At 41.2% G+C, this 24,951-nt stretch overlaps 1 protein-coding gene and 1 long non-coding RNA gene across 2 annotated transcripts in view; both read left to right on the top strand.

Moving 5' to 3' along the window:
* Positions 1–310: 310 nt before the first annotated feature.
* The window catches only part of LOC146677890 (uncharacterized), a 47,480-nt gene continuing 22,839 nt past the window's right edge, over positions 311–24,951 (top strand). Inside the window, exon 1 of the long non-coding RNA XR_014914288.1 lies at positions 311–620. This is a non-coding gene — a long non-coding RNA (uncharacterized LOC146677890). The remainder of the gene's footprint in view (positions 621–24,951) is intronic.
* sox3 (SRY-box transcription factor 3) lies at positions 8,141–10,041 on the top strand. The gene has a single exon (XM_085427539.1). The coding sequence runs from the start codon at positions 8,379–8,381 to the stop codon at positions 9,279–9,281; it is 903 nt and encodes a 300-aa protein (XP_085283665.1). The 5' UTR covers positions 8,141–8,378; the 3' UTR covers positions 9,282–10,041.

Below are 24,951 nucleotides of genomic sequence, written 5' to 3' on the forward strand. Positions count from 1 at the left end.
GGTATATATGCTCGTGACTGTGCAGGGTGATTGTCCTCTTCCTGCTGTACTCTGCTCTCCTGGGATGGGAGATGTTTTGTTTTTTGAGCTCTTTCACACCAGCTCTCCCTCTTTTTTTTTTCTTTTTCTTTTTTTTTTTTAACACAATAGCGCTCTCTCCTCTCGCCCAGCGTGGCAACCCTTTCAAATCGGGAAGCTCCAGGTCAGTTTCCCTTGCCAAGTTTTGCAGCCTGCCATGTTGTCTATTCTGCTCAGCTATTTAAAAAATGTTGAATATCAACAATGGCTTTCACTGGTGCATTGTCAACTTTTGTATGAAGCAATCTTGGCTGAATGAGATGGGTCCCAGAGCAGGGAGAGCTCAGCTGCAGTGTGCACTGCCATACTGCCCAGCGCTCTCACACTTTTTATTTCTCTACTGCACAGAGGGCTGCCTTGCTGGAGGTACTCCTGTTTAAATGGCTGTTGATGGAGTCTGGGCTGAGGCTGTAGGCTGCTGATGTCCCTGCCATCTTAGAGTCCATGGTTCTGCTCCCGGGCCTGCTGGCAGTCAGCTGTTGAAGGTGTGTCTAACAGAGGGATCGGGAAGCAGCAGCAGCCTTGGAAGCAGTGAGAGGTTGGTGAGTGTCCTCAATTTTCTGGCCAGAGTGGGAGGAGGTTAGTAGTAAAGAGAGAGAGAGAGAAAAAAGGGAGGGGGCATTTGGAATGATGGTTAGAAAGCTCTGTGTGTTCACATATGCTATATTTGTTATGACATAGTCTAATTTGAGTCGAGGAAGCTTAGCTTTGCCGTCTTGTCACCTGTTGGTTTTATTCTAATCAGATACAGCAGCATTTTAGATTTCAGGAAAAAGCAGAGCGGTCAAATCCTGCAGAATCGACCTAAAAGTTACAACACGTGAAATAAAAAGAATCTTTGTTATGATTAAAAAATAAATATAGGAAAAGCATAAAATAATCACTGTGGTGCAAGCTACATTTCTTTTATTCAAAAAATGCTATATAGTCAATTATTTTGACTTTTAAGAATGTTAAAACTACCCCCAATTGTTATGGTTTGTCCTCTCTGACACGCACACTGGATGCATCAGTGACTTTATGCTGAGCTCTGTATACATCTATGTTTGTGAAGAGAAGGATGAAAGCAAGAATGAGAGGTTGCTTCCAGATAATAGTAGCTTAGGCTCTTTGTCCTGCTGTCAGGCGGGAGAGGAGCGAGGCTGCAAATCTCTCCAACACAGCGGCAACATCTTGTATGTTCCATTGACATATCAGTCTATGGGGCAATGAGCCGTCACCCCTGCACACTTCTGCACAGGATGTGTGTTTGTGGATGGGTTTGTACAAAATAGTTGGCACAAAAGGGTAACTCTTGGCTATATTAGGGACAAGCGAAGTCGATACAGGTGGAATATAAAAGTATAGAGCATTATTAGGTCACCGTAATAGCTTGCGCCACTCAGAACAAAGGCAGAAGTATTTAGTTTTGACTTTTGTAATAACACTTAAGCAGGATTTTTTCTTATTTCTACGCTTACAGTTTTTATTTATTTCTTTTTTTCTATATAACAACACAAATCACAATACAGCAACTTCTACTTTGAATCATTACTAAAATTAAAAATGTGCTTTTTAAAATGACATGAGCTCTAGCATCATTCAGATTTTTTTAATAATAAAAATTTAACATTTTTTAAATTAAATTCACCTTTTTATATCATGTATTTGAAGTAATAGTTATGTAATGCTTTGGAAAAATAATTTATTCAAATATGATTAGAGACTTACAGAGATTTAATCATATATATATATATATATATATATATATATATATATATATATATATATATATATATATATATATATATATATATATATAAAGTCTAAAAATTAAATTCCTAGTAAACAGGCGGAAACCTTAATGCTTGAGTACCTGTGTTGTCCTCTGTCTCACCTCTCCGAGCTCCAACCCACGGCAAGGTGACCAAATTCATCTCAGGCCAGCCCATCCATTATCTTGTCAACACAGCCAGCTTCCCACCTTAGTTTGCTCTTCTCCCCGAAGACGTACTCTAATGAAATATGCAATAATCACCGCACTTATCTCGTCATGCTCAAGGTAATTAATATATTTAGAGGGCGATGGCTAACTCTTAATTAAATTATGCCTCCTTTAATGAGACCTTGACTGCTGCTAAATTTATGACCACTATCTGCTTTATCAAGTGCTTGGCATGCAACAAAGATTTGTCATTTTCTCCCAAATCACAGCCAGATTACACATTATGGTACTCATGATTTATATATCAATTAATGCTTGTTTGTTTCTTTATTTAAGATTTAATAAATTACCTCTTATAATTACCTCACCTAGTTTTTGGCTCTTAAATGCCACAATTTCTGCAATTAATGCTCAGTGCAGTATCGCTGTTACATATTCATTTTGGAGGAGGACACAGATAACAACTTGGCGGCATTAATCACATTACAAAATTGGGTGTATTTAATTAATTAAAGTTACGCTGCAAATTAATTGTGCATTCTCACAATATTATCTTAAACTAATGAAGGCTTAACAAAGAGACTGTTGCCTTAAAAAAAAAAAAAGAGGCTAGATTAGTTGGGATCTCAATTATGGCTAAAACAAAAGAGGGCTGCTTGCTTGGGCATGGCGCAAAGCAAAAAGTGACGATTCAGCACTTTCTTCCAAACAAAAAACGGAGGAAGTTTCCATTGTTTTGGGGAAAACTGAACATGGCAATGATTCAACAGATACATGGAAAATAATGAGTGCTGTAATTAGCTAGTCAGGCATTAACATTACTTAAAATGATCATCATATAGGAGTGCTTGATAATGCCATTCACGTGCAGGCAACAGCTTGCTGTCAGACTACTATAACTTTGCTGCAGGGGGGAAAAAATATCTGGAGACTTAAATTACACTCTTGTCTTTTGTTGCACACCATTTATTGTGCATGAGTGCATCTCATAATTCTTAAAAAAAAAAAAAAGAGCAAATGAGATGAAAGGTTTGTATGTTCACTATAAATGGAAACGGCACTGGGCTTCAGTCGAGGCAGTTTCAGACTTTGCACTCGATGGCTTAATGCAGACCTCACCCACAGGCTTAGAAGCAAAACCACATTTATTGAAATTTTCTGCTTAATTTGAACTGAATTGAAATTAGCTTTCAATGGATAGGAGCTTATAATTCACAGTAATTTAGTATTTTATTTTTCATTTAACGCGTCATATACCAAATCCCCTAATACGAAGTAAACGTACAGTCTTTGTCTAAGAAATGACATCAAGGAGCTAGTAATCATTGTATATTCATTTAAAAATGCTTCCACCAATGTCCTCTCCTGCGATGTAATTTCATTTGCTTTGGCTTCATTAGTCAATAACCAGTGAAAAAACGGCTTGCGTCAATTATGGCAACTGCAGGGGTCAGTGAGTTTTTAACTGCACGTAATTATATGGAGTGGTCTTGTAACAGTGATTAACCCTCGATGTGTGCGATCAAATGTGTTTCAGATGTGCATCCCTAAATGATAAGCAGCTACAAGCCTAGGAGTGTGAGGCGATGAGGTGAAAAACTATTCCCTTGGCTAAGTGAGATGGAGCAGAGTGTTGGGTGGTCACGCCTTGTCTGCTCATGACAGTGGCGGGTTAAAGAGATTACACTGGGTCTGTGTCAGCAGCCTTGGCCTTGCTCACATAAGAACATAATGAGGAAGGACATGCTTGGCCTGCCGGGGAGAAAAAGAGGCTCAAATTTGAAGCAGTCTTCACAAGCAGCGGCAGGAGGCAAGCAGCTTTTTGCATGTTGTTTTACAAGCAGAGGGCAATAAGTAGGAAGTATGCATTCCACAGAAATGAACAAGGTGACTGTTGAGTGCAGGGAGAACACTTCTGGGCTTCTCTCTGCCCAACCAGCACAAAGAATGAAAACACAAATTACTGTGCTGCACTGGAGGGAAGAATGCCGTATTCTCCATTAGCCTGGAGTCCTCCTGATGACGGACTTGCAACATTCCACTAAAGCTTTCCTGAAAATCGATGCATCTGTCCTCTAAGTGTGTGTTTTGCTTCTTTTGAAGGTGTGAGCGTCCATCTGTTCCCTTAATAACTGAACTTGGAGACTTTCACAGCCTCAGATGCTCTTGAGTCGGAAACGATTGTCAGAGTAGCGTCCGGAAATTTTGAACGTTTAATGATTTACCTGTACTCGAAGCTTTCCCAATCTCCCTCGTGAGAACTAAAATGCTTCATATGGCATATTTGTGAGGGAACAGTCCAGGACAGAGCAGTGATAAAAACATGTTTCTCTCAAAGACCTCACTTCTATTTATTTTCTGCCCTGATCCGTGATTTCTCTGTCTTATGTTTCTGCCAGCAGGCGGTGAACACCGGCTTACAGCAATTTTAAACAAATGTGCTTATTCAAGTCAAGGTCTCTTGCTCATCCTTACTGTGGAGGAAATTTGCAAAGATTTTAAAATATATATAAAATATATTTAATTTGTTCCAATGATAAAATGAAAACTTCATTGAATTAAAAAAATCTTGAGGTATTTTATATTAATTTGTTGTTTGCCTCTTAAAGTTTTCTGACAAACAAGAGTGCTGTAAGAGTGCAGTCCTCTGCTTCGATAACATCTCAAAGTAAACCAAAGACTCACATTAGGGAAAGCTCCACTTCCTAATAGATCAAGCAGGCAGAGCTATTAAGAACTAATTTATAAATACCTGTTGCTAGAGGGGATCATAGCTGATATCTATTTCCCCCCTCTCTCTCCAAAGCAGTGCAGGGAATAAAAATGCACAATCCTTATAGAGTTAGGATTTTTAAAGACTTTTAAGACTTAATTGCGATTTAAAAAAAAAAAAGACAAATGCACACTCCCCCCCCCCCCCCCCCCCCCAAATTGTGTCAACCCATGTCATCAGTTAAGGGAGTAAAAATGTTCCACCGGCCATGATTCTGCATTACGCACAGACGTTAAACATTTTAAGCAGTTTACTGATATACGGGTCAAATACGTCAAATTACCATTAGGGATACTAGCCCAGATTTGTGTAATAAAGAGGTGATAATAGCGACACTTTTATTCCTTTAAATGACCCGTGAATATTATTTTACCTGTGTTGAACTGGGAGGACGCAACCATTCACGCCGCACAATAGGAACAGCAGACCGTGCGTAAATTGCATCTTCATTTGCATTCCCAGTCCAAAAAAAAATCATGCAAATCTTAATGAGACAGTTTCCATTGTGGCTGTAATTGAAAAGCCATTCTTTGTTAATTACTGTTTCTCAAAGGCCTTGTCCGCAGTCACTGAGCTGAAACAAAAAGAAAGTTATTGATTCTGGAGGTCGTGGGGTCTAAAATGGACACGTAAAAATGTTTATTGTGGATCTGAGGTGCGACTTTTGATAATGAAAAACAATCTGCTTTGTTTGAGAACTGTAAAAAAAAATGAAATGAAAACAACGAACTGTAAGCTCATTCTGCAACAATAAAAGCACGATTCAAAACAATAAATTTCATCTGTTATCAGGTGTTGGAAGCTGAATGCATGCAGCGCCTGCGCCTTGTCGTGTATTATTAAAGTTGCTGTCTGACCACAAAGCTCTAATGCGTTCGGAGCACTATATTTTAAAGCAGGCATTTATGTGTCGTTGTGTCAGTCTGTCATACTGGATAAACTTTAATTCCTCTCCAGCCCTGAACTAATAAATCCTTTGTTTGCTTTTATTTGCTGGCCCAAAGGCCGAAACTCTGCACAAGACCTTTATTTCTGTAGCTCCTACCGCAAGAACATAAATGTAAGAATTAAACACACATTTTTGCGTTTAATAAACACATAACCTGTGTGTTCTGACTAAAAATACAAAACGACTAATTTCTGCGCTGAAATCTGAATTTTTGAGAGGAACTTTCGCTCTTAGGCTGACGCACTATTCATTCATTTTTTTTATTTTTTTTACGTTAAATTATACCCGATTGAGGTGATTGCAAGCTCGTTACATCCTCCCATCAGGACATCCACATATTTCCCAACATTCAACAGTGGGATCCTGCAGCCGTGCGCCCTGAGAGCCCCTTAGGGCCGTCAGGCTTGTTGAGTCTGAATCAGAGCAGACTGTGCTGGTGGTCCTCGGTTCCTTAATTAGGAAATTAGCCGCACAGAGGCCCTCATTATCAAACTCCGGGTTACTCTTTGCGTGTTTTTTCCTCCTCTCTCCCTCTCTCTGCCACCGGTCAATTTCCATAAGCAGATTACAAGCGGATCAGTACTGAGATTCGCCCCGATAAACAAATAACCGGTCCCGGAGAATTAGACGAGTACTAATTGAACGTTAGTTTTATTGCTCCCGCTCTGTTTGTCACGCCCCATTGAACGTGGAAATTAAATTCATGAAGTGATGTCTCTTTTCAGCTGATTTACTATTACGGTCTTGGGTCTACGGGCTACAGTCCCCTCCTTCTAAGATAACATATATATTATGTAATGTGTGTGTCTAAACCTTAAATTTAATTTTATATATATATATATATATATCTGTCGTGAGAGTAAACGTTTTTTCAAAGTGCTTTAAATATGATGTTTGAGGGGTTTTTTTTTAAGTAAAGTGGAAAATAAAACAGTTGGAGAATGTTATCGGTAGCTCGTAGAAACCTATAAATCAGAAAGAGCCTGGCTTTTCAGTCTGAATATTTGCTCTCACCGATGGTGACAAATGATGAAATGCCTGCACTCCCTTCGCATCATGTACATGGTGGGCCTTGAGCAACTGCCCTTTAAGTTTCAAAGCTGTGAGGTGTGAAACCCTCTAATATGCGCATAGCAGAACGGCGCCTGAAGAGCCCTGTCGATACTCAGGTGTTAACAGGCGTTTTCGATGGGCGATTTGCTCCCAATCATTAGCAGGTGTGAGTTTTGCCCAGTTGAGTGATTGGTATCAATGGCCAAAGTCGTTTGTAAGGAGACACTCCCTGAAAATCATTTTAAAAACCATTAACGTCGATGAGAGAAAACGAGTCACCCAACAGCTGGCGACAATTTTTAGGGCCGCCAGTCGGTTTACGTGAGGGACACTCAAACTAAACTAAACCGAGGAGATAGCCTGTCCCCTCCACAAGAGGTCGTTGATGTATTAAAATTCCCCAGTGCTGGGATCCTAACGCACAACATTTCGATTAATTTCATTTGGAACATTTGGAAGTACGAAATCTCTCTATCATCACATAAAACAGAATAAATATACTTGTTTTTGATGCTTTATTTTATTTTCAAAATGTATATTTTTATTATATTTATAAAACCTAAATAAATGCCCTTATCAACCTCATTCTGTATCAAAAACTCATTGCATGGATTTCATTTTCACAGTGACTACAGGATCATTTAATCATTCAACACCTCTGGGAAATTTTTAAAAAACTTTAAGAAAAAACACGTAAGAATAACATTCAGGTTCATCAGTTGAGCATGACACCATCGAAACCCCAAACTAATATCAGGAGGCAATTTTTCCAGAAGATTTGCAATACATTTGACTAAGTGGCAGAAAGAAACATTTTTTCCTTTCAAGTAACATATTTTATTTCAATATCCCGCTTTTTTAAAATGACTTGGACTTATTAAATCCATGTGGGTTGGGGTCTGCCTCTTCAGCAAATTAAATGACACCGATCCCAAACCTTTTGTTTGGTCATATGGTTTCATATTTTAAGAATTTATAGTTGTATGGGTACTTTACAGCCTCCATGGTATTACAATCCGTAAAAACACCCCATAAGCACTAAATTTGAAAACTAAAATAATTTGTCACTAGAAGAAATGTGATGCGTTCACAGACAAAAAAGGAAGAAATAAATCGGGTTCATTTCTTTTATATACTCGTTGATTTAGTCTTGCAAAATTTTGTAAACCCAGAATATTTGGAGTTGCGCTGCTGTTTTAAAACTTTACCTCTCCCTCCTCTTCTGACCAAAACACAGGAGTGTGTGCCCTGGTTGGTTACGCGCTGGATATGGGAGCCGCGCGCTGATTGGTTACCTGGTCCTCATTGTCATGCTGTCAATCCACATCACATGGTCCGGCCCCTAGGCCTATTAACAGATGAGCTTGGCGAACAAGTTTACAGACTTCTGTTTCAGAGCCGTGAAGGAAGGAGCAGTTTGAGCGGAGAGAACCTAGAAGCACCTGCAGGCACATTTGCCTCTTAAGGCAGAACTTTTTTTTTCCAAAAAAAGAAAAGAAAAACATCATCTTATGAGATCGGTCAGTACATCTACCTCTTTGACTTTTGGCGTTATTTTGTGAACTTTTTATGTGCCTGAGTGAACACTAAAAGCCGCCTGAATGTATAACATGATGGAAACCGAGCTCAAGACCCCGCTCCCGCAGTCCAACTCGGGCTCGGCGCCGGGCGCAAAGAACAACAGCGCCAGCGACCAGGAGCGGGTAAAGCGGCCGATGAACGCCTTCATGGTCTGGTCTCGGGGTCAGCGGAGAAAGATGGCTCAAGAAAATCCTAAAATGCACAACTCTGAAATCAGCAAGCGCCTCGGTGCTGACTGGAAACTTCTGACCGACAGTGAAAAGAGGCCATTCATCGACGAGGCCAAGCGTTTACGGGCTATGCACATGAAGGAGCACCCGGATTATAAATACCGTCCCCGCAGGAAGACCAAGACCTTGCTCAAGAAAGACAAGTATTCTTTGCCCGGGGGACTGTTGGCGCCAGGAACCAACCCCGTCAACAACGCTGTGTCAGTGGGGCAGCGAATGGACGGATACGCGCACATGAACGGGTGGACAAACAGTGCGTACTCCCTCATGCCGGACCAGCTGCCCTACCCTCAGCATCACAGCATGAACAGCCCACAGATTCAGCAGATGCACCGGTACGAGATGGCAGGCCTGCAGTACCCGATGATGTCTTCGGCGCAGACCTACATGAACGCAGCTTCCACATACAGCATGTCTCCAGCGTACACGCAGCAGACCACCAGCGCCATGGGACTGAGCTCCATGGCGTCAGTGTGCAAGACCGAGCCGAGCTCACCACCGCCGGCCATCACGTCCCACTCTCAGAGGGCGTGTTTGGGGGACCTGAGGGATATGATAAGCATGTACCTGCCTCCCGGCGGGGATAGCGCAGAGCATTCATCCCTGCAGAGCAGCCGGTTACACAGCGTCCATCCGCATTATCAGACCGCGGGGACTGGCGTTAATGGAACGCTACCTCTCACCCACATCTGAGAGTAGCACGCAAAAATCCCCCCACACAGACTTTTAAAAACTTTTTCAAAAAGTTACGGATACTTGAACTTGCTAAAGAGACAACGTTCAGCGGTTTTGTTTTTAAAAAAGAGAAACACGCTTTTATCTTCTGACTTGTCCATTTTAAAAGACGTTTAAATGGATCGAAACTGAACGTTGAGCCCGCCAGAGTAAATTGCGCTGCAAAGAGGCTTTTTATCGCGAGTACGAGCAATTAACTTATGTAGAAGAATTGGACTTCTATATTTTAAATGATGCCATATTTTCTCTCTATGAAAAGGCATGTGGCCTCGTGAAGGGGCTGGTGTATTTCAGAAAAGCTGGATGGAAAGTTGTTTCATAAATGTTTACACTTAATTTGTAGACTGTCAGTTGTCTCGACTGTGTCCAAATTTTGTAGTCTCCTTTTTTTTTTTTTTTCTTCCCTTCCTCCCAGTGAACTAGGTTAAAGAAAATGTAAAGACAGTGCGGGTCGCAAACGCAAGTTTTATTTATAGTAAGATTTTTTTTCACTTGTTTTTTGTTTTTTTGTTTTTTAGCTTGTGAACCCGAAGTTTTGTCACGTAAAATGTTCAATTATTGTTTTATTTTTTGTAAAATATTCTGTTCTGTGATGGTTTTTGACAGTGTCATGTTTGCTCATTACCCTGAACGAAAAGGTTTATTTAAACTGACGTTTCTACATATTTTAAGACCATCCTCTATTCTTAAATGCTGAATAAATTTCTACGAAACGTTACTTGTGACTCCGTCTCGTGTGTATGTGTCTGTGTGTGTAATGTGAATGACGAGAATGTGATATAAAGGTGATTTAATAAATAAATAAATTATAGGCCCTTAGACAGACTGAAAGTCTTCTTTTCACAAAACCGTCTGAAGACCAAACAATTGGCATTTACATTTGTAAGATGTGTTCATAAAAATGTTTTCTCTTTGAAAATGTCAAATCAGTTGGTTATTCAAGCACTTACGATTTTCTTACACAGAAGCACAAGCAGGAGAGGAAAAATGTTTCATTGTTTTAGAAGGTATAAACATAAATTTCATTCCTGGTCTAATTTTGAACATCTGCTTAATAAGGAGTGTCATAATTCTTCATTAGATAACAGGCTATTTGTTTAAAAAAAAAAAATATATATATATATATATATATATATATATATGAAATGAATGTTTGCTCTTGTTGAAAAGCTGTATGTTCCCTTAAATTCACTCAGTTTTCATAGGTCAGATGGGTTGAAAACAAACCATGTAAAAGTACTTGTTTGCTTAGGTTGGTTTTTATTTTGTCTCATTTGAATAGGTCTTTAATATACAATAATTACCTTTTTGTATATATATTTTTTTAACTTTTAACTAAAAAAATATAAAAATCTAAGATGTTTTAAACTAAAATGAATTAGACTGGCAGATCCTTATATAAGCATATTCAGATTGTATTTAAACTGGTAACATTTTTACTAAATAAGACTATACCATATACTATCAGAATATTATCTGAAATGTGATATGAAAAAGTTTACTTTAATGCGTCAGCACTCATTAACGATACTTGGTGCATCAGTGATGTACCAAGTATCGTTGATTCACAACTTTGTTTGGCAGAAAGTGTTGTATCACTTAACAATCAGTCATACAAAATGTGATCTTATTATTTCAAACTTTTATTTGATTTATATGTGAAGAGATTTAGTTCTCGTGTACCTTTTGAAACGTTTTTAAATTCTACTCTTTGTCAGTCTGTGTCTTGGTTCTGTTAAACTCTTGTCATGACTCTGAAAACTCTCTATGCTCTGATTTTTTTTTCTTCAATAAATTCTCAATTTATAAACGTGCCACATTTATAAAACTTAATCTCCTTTAATGCACGTACTGTTCCTGACGCTAAGGTGTTTTGAAGAATGGACTGGCCTGCTGTTGCAGTGTACCTTAGGATAAATAAGCCCTGGCCCACCAAGAGGGCCTAAGCAGTGGCGGTCCCGCTGGCCTTCCCACACTCCCCTTTAGGACTTGATCCACAGCTCAGCACAGCAGCCTAGATTAGCCCCACGCACCTTTGTGGAGGGAAAGATTATCCAGACCTCCCTGCATTCACTGACAGGTTTTAAGTCACTCTAGCGTGCCAGCAGCCACCCGTCACCTAATCACACTCTCCTACTCATTTTTTGGTAATTAAGCAGCTTTTCTCTTCCTGGTGCTCAGTGTTAGAGGAGTTTGTCGTAGTCTCGTCAGAGCAATATTTATATATATTTATTTATTTTGATTTATCAAATTCAGTAATATTGGATGACTTTCACCAATACGACTCTCTGGATAAATGCACCAACACGTGGGCTTAGGCTTAACAACTAAAGGAAAAGTATAAATATGTTGGGAGTGAAAGATTTTCTTATAACTCCAGTTTGACTCTGTTCTTTCTATAATCACCTGGATTGCCACAGAAATAAAAATTTGAATTTGAAATGTAACGTCTACTGATGATTTAGGACTTTACTGCTGTGGTTGGTGGAAGGTGTGCGCATATCTATTGACTGCGTTTGAATATTCTGGCAGTTAGGCCATCTGAGTTGGGCTCCCCACCACACCACCCCCACACCCCCTCGCTGTCCCCCTGCTGAGTGCCCAAAGGGCCTCTCTCTCTCTCGCCTGTCATGTGGAGCTCTGTGCCCACTCAGCAAGTGCAGGCATATCCCACTTCCATCTGCCTATGACCTCACAGCCCCAGTTTGTTTAACCCCCTCTCCAAAAACTAACCTAATTATAGCCCTGTAAAACATGGCTTCAGCAGATTCCCAGTGGATTCTGCCACTCTGCGTCTGTGCACACCTATCAGTCTGCCAACACAGACTCTTGACTTGACAGCAGCAGCTCCATGAGCCATGTTTCTGTCAGTCCTGTTTTTCTTAGGTCTCTCCCCATATTATGTCAGAACATGCCCTGCCAGTTGCACATTTTATGAAAGTATATAGGTAAAATAGATGGCCTAACCAATAGGAGTGTGCTTTACCTGTCCTTTTTACGTCAATGTGATGAGTGGAAAATCTGTTTGTGACATCACGTTTCCTGCTTGACTGGCTGGGCAGCTTCCAACAAGAACACACCTTCTGAGCACGCTCTCAAATCTTTATATAATCTCAGACTCAAATCTGAAGCCTCCTCTAATACACAGATCAGACATCAGCTAAGAATGCAGTCTGAATGTAATGCATGAATGGATGAGTGCTATCCCTATGCCATACATTCATCGATGTGTGAAGGCCTTTGCGCCTATGACAGATTCAGACTGTACCCATTTACTGTGTCTAGTAAATCCAGGAGACCCGTTTGATCTGAGCCCGGAGAGGCCTATAGGGTGGCCTGTCCAGCTTGGGGAGGCCTGTCCGGAGTGGTGGGACCTGTGTGAGGTAATGAGATTGACAGCAAAGTGCTGTGTGTGTGTGTGTGTGTGTGTGTAGAGGTGAAGGGGGTTGGGGATGAGGTTAATCTCTCTGAACTGGGGCAGATGTTGTTAACGAGCTCCTCTCAGGTCGACTCCCTGCGTGGGAAAATGGCATCAAATCCTCCTGGGGTCAGGGCTTCTGGGCTGACCCACAGAGAGCCACCCCTCTCCACTGCACCGTCCTCTCCATTCACTCACCCACTCAACTCACACATTTGACAGCCCTCACCAGACACGGCACAAAGTCACATTTTATCTTCTTCTTCTTATTATTATGATTTTATTTTTTCCCCACCTATCTTCTTTCAGCAATGTAGGTTCAGGCCCTCACATGAACCTATGTGAACACTGACGGACTAGTTGCGTGAGTGATGCAAATGTTTCATTAATGATAGCTGTGGTTGGCTCATTATACATTACACAACCGCAAGGAATGCTGAGTGGGAAATGCTTCAAAGACAAGCATGCCGCCACTCAAGAAACTGCATCCGCCCAGCAGGGAGTTACCTGCGTTAATACCAAAGAAAGTAAATTAGTAGAATTACGGCCTTTATAGACTTTCAGGCACCAAAGGTAAAGCAAACTATAGAGTAGTGCACGTAGATACATTTATAATATAAATAATTGATCTCTAATTGTGTTTTCTTGACCTTCTTTGCTTCTGTGGATTTCTATAAACACCTAAGTTAAAAAAGAAATCACATTTACTTTTCAGATATTATTGTTTATACTTTTAGGGAATCTGTTTTTTACATAACTGCAGTTAAACAAAAGGGAAACTGAGCCATGTGTGCAGGATTGACCTATGTACAGACTGAATGTCCTGTAAACAAGTTAGCTGTGATGTGGCTACTGCTCATCAGTCATCTCCAGAATGGGCATGTCTCTGTACAATATCATGTCAACATGCCTGCTTTAGGGGTTATCCGGACTTAGGTTCTAATGTGAGGGTCATCCATTAAGGTGTCTGACTCTGAAGGTGTGTTTACTCTGTCCCAGCAGGTGTGTGTGAATATGAAACTTGTCAAATATAAGACGGGATTACCGCCGCTTTTGTCCCAAACAAAACAAATACAAATCACGCGAACAGCTGAAATGGGAGGAATCTTTTTTTTTTTTTCTTTTTGTATGTTTGGAGAGTTTTTCTGATGAGAGCCCTTTGATATTTTGTTCAGCTAAGCACTGCTGAGCTTTACTTGAACTTGTTTTCGCTTGTAATTGTGGTCGGAGGAAAATGTGCGAAACCACACACACACACACACAAAGCACACAACCCAGAATGAACCAGGATTAAGAGGCTTCTTCCTGAATAACCTGTAATGACAATTACATACAAACGGCTGGTTCTAATGTATGTTCAGGAAAGCTCAGGAAACCAAGAGAGTCACTGTCGTGTAAAAGTGCATCAGCTGCAGATGGTCTCTTTCTATAGCACACTTTACTTTGTCTATGAACACTGGAGCATGTAGTGTTGCTTCTTATTTGCCAAACTGGAATCTGATCCCGCTTTTGACCTGTCTTGGAAGCTTGGAAAAATTGGGCCAAGTGTATGTGAGCTGATGAATATAGTATGCCTAAGGACAGCAAAGTGAGTATGAGATGCTGCAAGACAATATAGAGTCAGGGGAATAAGGACTTCAGGGGATACAAGGCAGAAGATTAGGCTGCTCATCTAGGCCAGCGATATTGATTATTTTCTTAAGGACAGTGAGATAAAACACAGATTGACAGACACACAATAGTACAGTGGCGAATCTGCTCCATCAAAATCTGCCGATCATATCACTAATGTCAAGAACTCTGAACATTCGGTAACTTGTTCCAGTGTATGCTCTCCATCCAGTGTAGTTAGCGTAAAACCCCCAAAAATGCTGAAAGCCAAGTAATTGCAGTTGGATGCATCCAAAACACATCAGGACATTCAGTTTCCTGGAAGAAATGACCCGGTTGCGAGCACTTTGTCTTTTAGAGTGTGTGTGCAGTTTATGGGGGTGTAAGCCTGGGAACATGGGGGAGGTGGCACACACTCTGCTACGGGTCAGTCCTGACTGACTGTCACTTATTGATTAGTTGCCATGGAGAGTTAGTCAGGCCATCTCTCTTGGAGGTGTGTCCCTGAGGGCCAGCAGCACTGCCCAGATGAGCCTGTGAAGGCTTTGTCTGCAGGGGGTTGAAAGTGTTTGTGTGTGTGTCCGTGCATGCATGCACATCTTACGTACACTCTCACTCAAGGTTCACCCCTCCTCCTTTTGACCCCCTGCGGGCACTTTAACTTACACTTTTTTCTCCTGAGTGGACGAACTCCTAACTAATCTGCAAAATCTCTGAGAAAATGTATCACTGTTTATGCTTACACCTCCTCCCAAGGGACTTGCTATAAAGGGAATTGTAAACAAACTGTTCAAACTTACTGAGCTGTGAAATCCCCTTCATATCCCATTCTCATGTGATCTCCACCTCTCTGTTTTTGTATTGTAATTTTTTCTATCAAAACATAGGAAGAAAGAGTAATCACACTCCATCTCTGTGGAGGGTTTACTCCACAGAGATGGAGATTCTGGACTTGGTGGTGCAGGACGTGGCAAACGACTCCAGTAAAAGCCCAGTGGGGGATGGTGATGGTGCTGGACTTTACACCTTTTGGAAATTATTTGTAGATTCAGGTCTACAGGAAGAGAAGAGGAAAATAGTAGAAACAAGGTGGAGGATGAGAGATAAAGAGGCAGAAAGATAAGGCAACTATCTGTGCTTTACAGTGTCATGGGTTCTACTGTACACATTCCATGTCTGCACTGTTCTTATTATTCTAGAGGAGTTTTCACCAGCAAAGGTGAACGTGAGAAAGGAAATGTTTGATGCAGATGGATCAGGAATTTAAATGGTCTTTATCCTGCCCACTCACTGAACACTGACAGCCTAAACCAAACTGAAGAAGGGAGAAACTGACCTATATTCTGGTGTGCGATAGAAGTTATTTATGAGTAAGTTTGTGTGCAATAAGTGTCCTGAGAACACCTTTACCTTCAAGAGGCTGCTGATATGTTTGTAATGTGATGTTCCTACCGTTAATTAGCCTTGCTCTCCTACAGCTTCTTCTTCATGTTTTTTTTTTTTTTTTTTTTTGAGGATTTCTTGCCCATTAGTGAAAATGAAACATGTCTTTGATTGGCTTTGATTTTGTTACAATTTTCCACTTCTAATCAATACTTTGTAATGTGAGCCAGCGAGCTGATGGACATAGAGTACAAGATTTACCGCTGCAGAAACTATTTTGAATGTTTTAATTATTATACATTTTTTATTTTAAACATAAGAACGTACCTAAAGCACTCTGACCATGATGACTTCATTGTAAGTATTGCAGATTTGTCATGTACATTTTGATGTTTAAATGGTAGTAGCATACTCTAATACATAATTTACTCTGAACATGCCTAAAGTTTCAAAATGAATTAATCAGAACTGGCAGACAAGGACCGTCTGAATAAATGTAATTTCTTTGCATAAAAATGCTGGATAATAATAATGCTTTAAGTTTAAAAAATCTGTCATACAAGAAGGAAACAAACAAAACTTTTAATAACAGTCTATTTCTAGAAAATATAAAGGGTCCTAATGGGGTCCCATTGAGGATTAAAGTAAAGTACAATTGTTTAGTGGCATGATGACATTGCTTTGGGCATTTTAGAAGTTGTAAAATTATATTATATATAATTGCTGAGCGCAGAACTCATTAAAGTCACACAACTTTCAGCAAACTTATTTGAAAAGAAAAAAGTAAATAATGACACCAAACTGCCTACATTTTAGGGCCAATTTTAACTACATTCCCTGCACATGCAAACCTCTTTTAAAATTTCTTTTAAATTTCCCTTTGAACGGTAATACTGCTGGTTTATTTACAGCTTGTCTACAATGTAGGTCAGATTACAGCATCTCAGTATGTATATGTGATAAGAAAAAAAACAACAGCTGAAAACAACATTTTTAATTGTGCATAACTGGATGTATCCATTAATTCTCCTCCCATTCTTGTTTCTTCAAGTTTCAAGACGGTTTTTAAAAAGAAAAGGTGATCTGGAAACTTCTTCTCCTTTCAAGGATATGCGCACAAATTTCCCAGCCCGAAACTTGACAACGGGCCTCTGCTATTCCTGCCTAATATCACACCTTGGATGCATAAACATGCCTGTGCTCCACACATCACCCCACACCGGGGGGCTTGCATGGCTTTAGTACAGCGCTGTGACACCAATCAGGGGAGATGGCGGGCTCCTTTGTCATGCAAACACCACTTGCTTCTTGTCTTATTCAAATGTCTGCCCTCTCTCTTTCTCCTCTCCCTCAGTCTCTCTCAACCCCTAGCCTGCTTCGCCCCGATCTGCCCCCCCCCCCCCTTCCCCTCCACCCCCGACTTCAGCCCTCTCTCTGTCTCTCGCTCCTTCTCAAGTCCAAGTAAATCCATGCTGAGAGAAGAGGGAGCCTCCAGGCCCGTAGCTGCTGAGGCAGGCCTCTCTCCTGGGGGTCAGCCTGTGTCTCAGCGCATGGAGCTGTTTCCACGCCCAACGAAGTCCATTTCATATTCAAATGTTACAATCAGGCCTCTGACCCACAGGGGGCTCTTTATGGTTGCGGCCCCAGGTCGCAGGGTCAAGATGGTGATTTAATAGCTCAGGCAGAGGAAAAGAGTGGGGGAGCAAAGTGATTTAGGGGATGAATGAGTAATAAAAAAGCATTTTTCCCAAGTTGTCATGTAAATTTCAATCCTTATTCAATACGAGGCTCCCTTCAAACTAGAGATCTTCGTCAATGGCTTTCTAGTGGACTTTAGCCATTCAAAATTAAGAAAGTCCATTTTCTGCTTTTACTCTTGACTTGTGGTTGTTGTAAACAGTAGCGGATGGCGAGCCCACTGAGGCTTAGGGATGGAGATAAGGAGAAGCTAAAGAGTCTTCACGCTTGTATGGTGCCACTGTGTCTCCTATGTCCTCACGCTCTGGAGTGGCCTGTTATTCCTGTCCACGAGGGTGTGTTCCCAGCACAACAACTCCTGTAACACCGGCAGTTTGGAGTGCTCATGTATGAATGTGTGATAGAGAATCAAGTTAGAGCCATGTGGGCTAACATATTGCATGTGTAGATGGTAACTCATAACTTTATGGGGAAACTAAGCTGGACTGGAGTTTCTTCACTGGCACCAGACCAGTTCTTCTGTTACTCACATGACATGTACTGTTCAGGCCTTCAATTAAACTGACTCATTGAACCACAAACAAGATCCCAAAGCCTGCTTGACATTGAAGACGGATTTATTTCTTTTCTGTTTTTCATGTCAACATTTTTATTTGATTGTACCGCTATTGTTAACATTTTCAAATTAGGAATGCTGGGCATCCGGTTAATTATTTCTAAATTAACAGATGAAAAGATTTAACAAAATGAGTCAATTTAGCTAATAGTAGTGAACTGACATCTACTCTAATCAGTCAGCATTTGCTAGAGTTTCACAGTACTCCTCAGTTTTGGGATTCTTAAAGCTCAATCAAATACAGTTTAAAATGGTTGGAAACGGGCTCTTGCAAGGCACAAAATATGGAACCAAAACATTGCTCTATCCCTTCCTAGCAGTGGCTCAAGCTCTTAGTACCACTCATTCTAATATGTGACTAATTGACTTTGAGATTTTTTTTTACCCCAAATAAAATTTCACCAAAATTTCCACCCATAATTCATTTTGGTTAACTGCCATTTTTTCCTCTGTGTGACAGCGGTCATGTTATGTTTTTTGTAGGCATGTTAGTAAAAGTGCTGAAGTGTTTGCTTTGGAGATCATTTTTATTCTCAAGATGCTATTTTAAAATGAATTCAATATGAATTAAATAAATGAGGTAACAGTAACTGAATGAGTGAATGCAATCTGTTGTTTTGTTTTACCAAATGGATCACACATCCTCTAAGGATCAGAAAACACCATCCGGCTAATACTGACAGTAACGAGTGTGTGGATGCATGTATGTGCAATAAAGAGAATAATATAATTTTTTTAAATGCTGCAGATGATCAAAATTAACCAACAAAGACTCAAAGAGCCGATAAGCATAGAAATATTAGGTCCTACAGTGTCCGATGTTACCACTTACTAGTTGGGATAAAAATAAATGAACTATAACTGGAAATATAAAAATCCAGCACATGTCCAGTAAATATTCCATTGTCTCAATGGAAAATTTACAGTGTGTTTAATTTAAAAAATGTTATTACATTTCTTTTGGTTCTTGATTTTACAACAACTTCATCTCATCTATCACCAATCCACCGATAGAGTGACCACATGTGCCTCTCTAAGTGGTATTGCAAAACATTTTTATTCCTTGTCCCTCTGTCCCACATCTTGATGCATGTCCCACTTTACCCACAGTCTCCCATTTTTCTAAAGCTTTTACTCAATGCATATGAAAGGCAGGGTTTTTATTATAGTCAGTGTGTCATAATTGGCTTAAAATTGATTAAAAAATATGCATCTATGGATATGTCGCTACTGAAATCCAAAGACTGTTGCCAGAGAGAACAGACTATACAGGAATATTTAAAGACTAAGCATGAAACCGTAAGACCCAACTTCAGCTTCTTTTTGTCCTTATTATATTTACTTAGCAAGTGAGGTGGAAAAGTTACATTCAAAATTGATATATTCAACTAACCCCCAGCACTGTCAACATCCCCAGTTTGTCCCACGTTTAGTTTGTCAGTGGGGCATAAGCCAAGTTTGAGCTATTCAGAAAGATTCATTGGAGGAGAGTACTTTGACATTATAGCGGTCACCAGCAGCAGCAGTCGCTCATGGGCCACTGCAGGACAAGGTGGGACGAGTCTCATAGTCATTACTTCTCTGCTGGTTTAGAAGTAAAGGGCTGCTCCCACCACATGGCCAGATTGCCATGCCTGCCCTCTGTCCCCTGCCACACATACCCGGCAAGGCCTGGTAGCGCCAGGCGGCACCATTCAGTTTGCACTCTTCTCACGAGCGGGAAGGCAGCGGAGCAAAACAGAGAGGTGTTGCAGGGTAGAAGGAGCACTGGCATGGAGGCAGGGTGAGGGGAAGGATGTGTGGGTTTAGAGGTTAAAACAGGGTAGGGGGTTCTGTTCCTTCCCCTCTTATCTCCCGACTGACCATTCTCTTTCCCATCCCAACGCTCCATGCACCCCCTCCTCCTTCCTTTTGTGGCCTGTGCACCTGCAGCCCTTGAGTCTGGGCAATAAAGCTGAAGGATTTGTCTGCTGGAGGTTGGAGGAAAAGTGGGGGGATCATTAGACAGCATGGGAACTAACAAAAGCCACAGGTCCAAACTGAATTTTTTCTTCTTTTTTTTTTTTGATATGGTGCTATGGCATATTCCAGAGTGATGGGATTGATGTAATGCAGTTTGACACAGAAAGAGCGAGTTTAATCAGATTTGAGTCCAGAGTTATACCCTGTTTTGGTTAGTGTCAGTGTGAATCAGTTTGATCATAATGACTCATGATCAGCTTTCAACCCTGGCCACTTCTATTCAGGGGCCTCGTGTATGTAAATGAACAAGAAGTAGAAGGAACTCCTCAACTCAAAATGAGACACTTGATTGTTTAGTGTAGCACTTTTATTTTATTTTTTTTAAAGGCAAAACATGCAAAGTTAAAAGCAATAACAGCTACGTACAAATATTCAGGCCTTATTTTGGATGTAGAAATATTTGTCCGTACTCTATTCACAAAAATCTCAAAAAAGCTTTTTTTTGTTGAATGTGTCACTCTCTCACACTAGAAAAGCATCATTCATATTTTGTACTGAATGCAAATTGTGAACTCAACGTCCGTCCTGCATTTACTGAAGCATTTGTTCCCTGTTTTCTGTTATGTTTGGATTTAAATTTCTTACAAATTTCTGTCTTATTAACACCTAGAAAACTCATTTTTCTCTTCTCTGTTCATTAAAGTTTTCAAAACTGTAACAGTTTTCAGATAACACTTTAACTTAGGAGTTAAATTATTATTATTACTAATAATACTGGACCACGTTAAAGGTAATCAAAAGCAAAATGAACTGCAGCACATTTGAACAACCACAGTTTCTTATTTCTTATTGTGATATTTTCTCTTCTCTTTAATATTACCAACAAATCTGCTGAACATAACAATTAATGATAAGAAAAACATCAGCACTTATTCCTTAAGCAGTGCCTCGTAACACCCACTTTAAATATAAATTAATCCATTTGAGTGTTTTATTGTATTTTAATGTAAAGGTTTGTAGAAAGCCAGCTGCATAAGCACAAACACACATGAAAGTAAGCGTGCCAAAAAAAGTTAGATCAAAGTGAAATAGTAGTTCAGTTTAATAAGAAGGTATAGGTGAAGATAAAATTGTTCTCAGTCATGTTCTGCAGAGTCTCTGTTCAATTCCCCACCTGTTGTAATGTTATGTTCAGTCATGTAGAACTTTTCTCTCACCAGTTGCATGCCAGACCCCCCACATTGTAAATCGGCGCGAAGGGAAAAAGATTCAGCTCTTTCAGAAAGCGACCATGAAGGCAGAGGAAATCACTCTAAACGGTCTTAATTCTGCCATTAGATGAGAGGGAGCACTGTGGGGATTGGCTGGCCTTATGCTCCATATTCACAGAAGCAGGATGAGGCTGGGAAGCCCGCTGAGAAAATGGTGTCGTAATCAGGAGCCAGCAGTTCTGCCTGATCAGGTACACTAGCCCCCTCTTCTCGTTCCCTCCTCCTTGCCCCCTCCCCTCATTTCTCTTCCCTTCCTCTGCACCGTAAGGGGATCCTAATAAGAGTTTGGACGTACTGAGCTCCTCTTATGTGAAGACCTGGCAGGAGGGAACAGAGATGAGGCCTGAGGTGGGGGTTGAAGCTCGAGGTATGGAATTGTGGTGGTGGGATGGTGGGGGGCTTGTTTTTTTGTTCCCACATTTGATTATTCAGGTTGGCTGAACTAAATTCTAAACCCATAAAATTCGTATCCCCTCTGGGGGACCATTTGCATATATCTCAGTGCCCCCTCCCTCACATCCCAATTCCCCTTTTTTCTCAGAAAGTGAAAGAGAGGGCGAAGCAACCAGGCCTGTCTAGGCTTTAAGATGTCACCGTGGTGTGAAATATGGGCGAACAAGCAGGGTCTTTGAAACTCAAACTAACCCCCCACCAGCCTCTGAGCTTCTGCCACACACACATACAGAACCAGTCCACTGGTTGCTTTCCTTAAATAGGAATTACATTTCAAGTCAGTGGGTAGATGCCCGGCAACTTTATTTTTAGCTCTTTACACCTGAGATACTTTCAGGTAATAAGGATACGGTGTACTGTACTACTTAAAAGTCTGAAAGGGAGTCATATCTGTTCAGATTAAAAAGGAAACTGCTATTGTTACACTTAGCGTCTTTCTGTTTATATGTTTAGAGTTTGCTACCTCCAGTCACACTTTCAGATATGTTTGATCATCCGTTTCTGACATGTCTATGCAAACATTTAAAAAAAAAAAAATGGCACGAGACAAACCGTGCCATTCTATCTGCGGGGCAAACTGCTGGAGGCTAGGAAGACGTCCAAAACTTTGATAAACATGTCAAAGCAGTAAAGCCTGGACTTGTAATTGTGCCAATTTTACTCTTACCATTGTCGGTGCAGGGGATTAATTTTCAGACAAAAATGTTCTGAAGGTCTTAAAATTCCATTTAGGATGTGTGCCCAGCAGTGTAGAAAGATGAAGGGAACACTCGTGTAGCATGGGCAAGCGCATGAAGGCAGGGCTCCATATCGCCAGTCAACCATAAGAGACACCTGTTCGTTTGTTTGGCTTGTGGGGCCGAGGTTTTGTTTTTCAGAGTGCCAACCAGGCACACTGGCACTAATTTTACTGCCCATCTGCACGGATGGGCAAAGTTAGACGATGGTCTTTGGGGGAAGGTGGGGGGGATAAAAAGGAAGGGTGTCAGGGTGGTAGGGTGAGGGGGGATACTTGATGGCATTGTGGTCACATGGGGCGAGTTGCTGTCATCCCTTAACCCTCCTCCGGAGCCCTTTCCCTCCCCCTTCCATGCCCACTCCCTGGTGCACAGGCAGAATGCAGTGTCAGGAGGGTGAACACTGAGCGCCCATTGTGTGTGCTAACCAAAGCGGAATGCCCGGGTGACAAAAGGGGGAGGAGTGGGCTCAGGGCACACAAAGCCAGGGGGAGGAGAAGGGTGGCAGAGGAGGAGGGGAGGGAAGGAGAGGGGGGCAATCGGCTGGGGGCTAAATAGACCCACTCAGCCCCAAAAACTCTAGGCACCCAAGAAAAAAATTTTTTTTTCTCAACTCCCCCCTTTGCCTTCTCACCCTCACCAGGCCTCCCTCTCTCAGCTCTGGGGTGTACAGTACACAGACTGCTGGAAGTTTATAATTTGTACCCAGAAGCACGGAAGAAGAGAACTTAAAACCACCTTCGAACTATTAACAGTTGGTTTTGGTGTAATGAGTCATGCGCCCAAGGTCTAAAACAGGATGTATTTGCCAGCTGTAGTCATGGTTTCAAGGCTTTGTCATCAGTTGGAGTTGTCCTATAAGCCCCATGTATCACTGTCAGATATTTACAAAACAGGCTGGGAAGTCTTTGCTACCAACCCCCCACATAGAACTCACATGCAAAAACGTCATGAAAAATTACATTAAGTACGATGAACTAGTTTTTTCTCTGCCCATATCAAATTTCCACCTGCTGCACTCGCTAACAACGAGTCACATTACCATGTGACCTGTGACTCCGTGCCCATGTTTTTGTGTGTGCATGGGGGGCACCTGTGCATGTACTCACCTGCCTATCCTAAAAGCTGAGACCGATCTTGTCTGTGCAGTATCGCACGTCAGATCCAACCTCTCGACTCCCACGCAGGACCTGGGGCAAGAGTGCGGCCACTTTCAAACAAACAAGACAAATCCTGAATTAACTCCTTCTTAATGCCTTTACCTTCTTCAGATACAAGCAGGAACAGATCCATTTTAACAAGTACTTTACATTGCAGGATTATGGCGCTTTAACAACAGTCCTGTTTATGTTTGTCAGAACTGCGTATTTGCCATCTGTGCCATCTGTGAAACTCTTTTTAAAACAGTGGAAGTATTTGCATTGATGGTGTTCCCATGGATGACAAAACACTAAATGGAACGCTATTATATTTGTATACTAAGTATTCTCTTGGATCTGATGCTTACTGGTTCTACGAACTATGAGAACCCAGTAAATTACATTTGAATTTCAGGATTCAAAACTTTGACTTTAGTTTTAAAAAAATAATTTATATTCAAAATGTACTTGTATCAGTTAATCAGGGTGGCCACATTTGCTATATTTATTTTTCAATTAAAAAAAAGTTTGGAGAGACCTTTTATCCCTTGTGGTCTTCCCTCTTTTCGGAAGTGATGCCCAGGAAGATCAAAGGAGATGCTCCAAAGAAAAGTTTATGGTCCCCCCCTCCCCCCAAATTCCCTGCCTTTCTCTCCCTCTCCCCCATGCACACTTAACATCTGAACTAACTCCTCCTTTCATTCAATTCCTTTCCCGTTGTATTTACATATTGCGCTGCAGGGCAATGGCAGCTTCTCATTTTATCTGTGCTGGGCTCTTAGGAAGTAGCTTACTGAGTTGTTTTGGTTTATGCGTTGTTAGTAAAATGCATAGGGTCAAATGCAAGCCTCGGGGGCACATTCGGGTCACAGAGTAAACCCCGCAAGGTCAACCAGTGGGAGTATTTTAAAGGGCTGTGTTGATGTGCGTGCACGTGCACCTTGCACGTGGCCTCATGCATGCATGCACATCAGCGCATGAATGTCAGGTGAGTTTCAACTGTCTGTGCTGGTGCAGTCAAAGCCTCTCCATCAGTGCTGACCGAGGCAGCACTCATTGTTCTCGAGCTGTAAATCACCCTGCCGCAATCAGGGCCCTGATCTAGGCTTCTCTGAGCCCTCTCCACTCCAGATGATTCCCCTCCTGATTGGCCTAACTGGACTCCTGTCTGTGGTGGCAGATTAGCATGGATTGTTTTTTCTCAGTGGCACACAGATTGAGCCGCGTTAGCATTCACACCTCACAGCGTCCCAGGGCTCGCCATTGACTCCAAAATGCAGAAAACTAGTATTCACTCATAGCACTGATAACTTTTAGGAAAGGAGAAGAAGTAGAGGACA

Source organism: Rhamphochromis longiceps, linkage group LG2 (genome assembly GCF_057381845.1).
Source record: "Rhamphochromis longiceps isolate RC_006_pf linkage group LG2, R_longiceps_female_GT1.1, whole genome shotgun sequence".
NCBI classification, from domain to species: Eukaryota; Metazoa; Chordata; class Actinopteri; order Cichliformes; family Cichlidae; genus Rhamphochromis; species Rhamphochromis longiceps.

Coding starts and splice junctions, on each gene's coding strand:
- sox3 (XM_085427539.1), top strand. CDS start 8,379: ATGTATAACATGATGGAAACCGAGCTCAAGACCCCGCTCCCGCAGTCC.